Source organism: Camelina sativa, chromosome 19, assembly GCF_030686135.1.
Source record: "Camelina sativa cultivar CO46 ecotype springtype chromosome 19, ASM3068613v1".
Taxonomy (NCBI): Eukaryota; Viridiplantae; Streptophyta; class Magnoliopsida; order Brassicales; family Brassicaceae; genus Camelina; species Camelina sativa.
The window spans coordinates 27,096,057-27,099,468 of NC_141898.1; the positions used below are offsets into that span (position 1 = coordinate 27,096,057).

Consider the following 3,412-nt stretch of genomic DNA (forward strand, 5'->3'; position numbering starts at 1 on the left):
CTTGTTCCTATTAGTCCTCCTTGGGATGTTCAGTTACAATATTGCTCCAATCTCAAAGGTAAGACAAATTTGTTTATATTCATTCTCTAGTCTTTTTGTGATATATGTTTTGCAGGTGGATCTCTACTTGCTTTCTCAGGCAGCTTTCCCAACAGGGAGGATTGTATTTCAAAAACTTGATATGGGTTACAGAGACAAAGAGAAAACATGTCTTCTTAATCAAAGTATGAAAGAACATGGCCAATGTTTATTTTAAGTGTGCAAAAAGCTTACTGGATTTATAATTAACCAACCGCATTTGATTATGTTAGTTGCTCCTTTTTTTTTTTTTTTGAAAATATCAAAATCACCTAAAATTCAATAATCAAAGCTTAACAAATCTTGCTAAATCCAAAATACCAAATTTTAATAATCAAATCTTCTAAAATTACACTCAAATCTCTCAAAATATCAAAATATTAAAATCCCAGTAATCTTCTAAAATATCAAGTTCAATGCACCCTTAATTAACTTTTTATACACTGAACTGCTTCCGAGTTCCCAGATACAGTAAGTTTATTGATTCTTATTACTTTTTCTTATATTTAAGACATGCACATTGGAAGTTGAGGACTTCACTTAATGGTGAAATTAGACCAAACTTAATACTCGAGGCATTTCTGGAGAATCAAGGAAAGTCCACATAAACTGAGAACATAAAAAAAAAAAAAAAAAAAAAAAAGTAGCTAATATGTTATAATTCCCAAATGCACCACCCACCACCTGTTTAAAGATGACTCCACCAACTTTCAGTTTTTGTCATTTAAAGTTTTAAATGAAAGACACAGATGCCTATAATAATATCTAATACTAAAAATGACATCACGACAGCAGATATGAAAATAGAACAGATCTTCTCCAAGAATCAAGATCATCATTCCTTGCGTATCTTCTTTATTCTTCTTTTCGTCTTTAACTTGGAATCCGAAAACTTAAGTGGAGTCGGTAAGGTCGCAACTAAAGTTGACTTCTCCCACGACAATTTGCAGCCAAGACTGACAAGGTGTTTCCTCAGGTCGATAGCGCTCATCCTCAGATCTTGAGCTATGTCCTCTGGATCGGTCTTGAAATTATCGACATGTAGAGAGAGCACAAGAACATAGCTTATCAGAAGGTTGGTCTTGTCAACAGTTATCTCATTTGTCCTCGGAAAAGGATCCTTGAACAAGCTGAAACATTTCTGACGGATGATTCCTGGGAACTCATGGCCGTTAGCAGAATCGAGACCAACCGTTGAGTTCATGTCCTTGAATTTAACCAGATAGGTGAGGAGCGATAAGGCAGCAGAAAGCATCTTCTTCTCGGAATCAACCTGCAAACAGAACAAAATGAAACCAAGGCGTAAAGAATCTGAGCTATGGATGCAACTAGGATGATCAAATTAACGAGCTAGATACTAGCACAAAGTCTCTCTTTGAATAGAGCAAACAAAGACGAAAAGGCGAAAGTGGTGCAAGTCAACAAGATGACCAATGTATATTGTAAAAAGTAATCAAGTGTTACCTCGATATTTCGCAACTTGTGCAATCTGTTGCGGACAAATACAGGGTAAGCACTGATGATTGCTGCTGCTACGGATTCCTGTTGGAGAAGGAGGTAAATATCTTGAAGGGCTTCCCGTTCATCCTCATCGATGATTTTATCTAAAGGATAAGCTTTAGGAGGAGTAGTTGCAGAGGCATCATAAGGAGGAATGTTGCGGGCAACAATAGAACTGGTGCTTGTGTCCTGCATAGAGAGACACATTATCATTTACAAAGTATACATTACAATCCTTTTACGAGTCTCAATAAAACAAATACCAATACGCAACATTGCATACCATATAGCCGTTCATGAGATGCAAGCAAAGGACTAAAGTAGTGCTATGGATATCTCAGCAATAATACCAGTACGAATGACTGATACGATAGAGTAGGAAACAAGCTAGACAAAGAAAAGATGTAAAGATAGAGTGGCATAGCGATAATAGTAGTAGTAAGATGCGAGCTTTAAGAAATTAAACTAAAGCTTTAAGAAATATACAAATGATAACAGTAAGACTGACTGATACATTTGGAAACAAGCCAAGCATAGAAACGATGTAAAGAAACAGTAGGAAACAAGCCAGGCATAGAAAATATGTCAAGATAAAGTGGCACACCTGAGGCCCACTTCCTGAAGCTTCTGCTTCTTCTTCTGTTTCTTGACCTATTACATATGGCTCCAATCGGATACACTGCAAGTAAAAAACCCAGAACACTCAGAACTTACAAAAAAAAAAATCTAACACAAACCAAATCCAAAACATTTGTTTTTTCTCCAATTCACAACCCATACAGGACACTGGGAAAACATTGAAAATCTAGCCAACCCTAAACACTGAAACATTCTTACTAGCCACAAAAGAAAGCAATTAATCAACAAAACACAAATCAGCAAGAGAGAAGAGACCAGAGAGTGTCAACCTTGTTGGCAGCAACCGGAAAGATTCGGATTGTCTTGGCCTCTCGATTTACCACGCCAAGTGCGTACGCAGTATTCGTTTCCACCGCAGTCTCGCCGGAGTAGCTAGTGCCCTTGAAGTACACGTTTGCACCTGGCGGGCGTACCACAACCTGAAACTTCTCCTTGGGCTCATCCCTATGCGTGTAAACGGTAACCTCCGGGGTCTCATGTACTCGCTCGCCTGTTTCAGGATCGACCTCAAGAGGATCGTAGCTGGTGCTGAAATATGCCACGATAGGAGACATCCTATCGGGTCTCTCGCGGATCTGCTTGACTCTGAGCCTTATCTTCTTTCTCTCTTCGACATGATCTGTGGACTGGTTGTTAGCTCCGGACTCCTGACTATGGAGGTGTTCGTCTCCCATGGTTTCCTCAAAAAGTGGAAAAACTATACATATATAAATCAAAATCGAAACATCAATCGAGAAGTACAGTTGTGGGAATCGCTAATCAAGTTTTGTATACAAAATAAAGAAAGACAAAAAAAAAAAAAAAAGGAGAACATGAGAGAACTTACTGTGTGATCTTGGAGACACGACAGAGGAACTGCGGAGACTGTAAAAAAAGAGAGGAAAGTATATAAATACCGGACTTGAGTGGAGTGGAGTGCGTCGAAAACCCTAATTTAATAATCTCAAGTGGTTAAAATTCCTTTTTTTTTTCTTTTTTTTTTCAATGGTTTGGCATAAAACTCACAAAATCTTTATATACTTATTTAAACAATATTATAACAAAATACACCTATTATCTTATGGTATATTATACAAAATATCACTATATTTTTATACAAAAATAACTTATAAAAAAAGAAATTATATAATTGTAACAATGTAATATTATCCCACTTGAATAGCAGTTAAAGTAGTTTCAATTAAGTTATAGTTAT

General features: G+C 36.9%; 1 protein-coding gene across 2 annotated transcripts; it reads right to left on the minus strand.

Moving 5' to 3' along the window:
• Window positions 1-722: 722 nt before the first annotated feature.
• On the minus strand, window positions 723-3,203 carry LOC104766741 (uncharacterized). 2 transcript variants are annotated; one of them, XM_010490682.3, is made up of 5 exons: window positions 3,044-3,203; window positions 2,487-2,914; window positions 2,183-2,257; window positions 1,543-1,767; window positions 723-1,351 (listed from the first exon to the last, which is right to left on the minus strand). In XM_010490682.3, the coding sequence occupies exons 2-5, from the start codon at window positions 2,889-2,891 to the stop codon at window positions 914-916; spliced, it is 1,143 nt and encodes a 380-aa protein (XP_010488984.1). In that variant the 5' UTR covers window positions 2,892-2,914; window positions 3,044-3,203; the 3' UTR covers window positions 723-913. The 2 variants fall into 2 exon arrangements, with proteins under 2 accessions (XP_010488984.1, XP_010488985.1); XM_010490683.2 differs by having other exon boundaries at window positions 2,487-2,897; window positions 3,044-3,123.
• Window positions 3,204-3,412: the final 209 nt, after the last annotated feature.

Bases quoted from the DNA above. Each gene is read 5' to 3' on its own strand.
- LOC104766741 (XM_010490682.3), bottom strand. From the start codon at position 2,891: ATGGGAGACGAACACCTCCATAGTCAGGAGTCCGGAGCTAACAACCAG. The intron at 2,258-2,486 runs GTTGACACTCTC...TTTTACTTGCAG, and splicing joins TTCCGGTTGCTGCCAACAAG to TGTATCCGATTGGAGCCATA. The intron at 1,768-2,182 runs GTGTGCCACTTT...CTCTCTATGCAG, and splicing joins CTTCAGGAAGTGGGCCTCAG to GACACAAGCACCAGTTCTAT.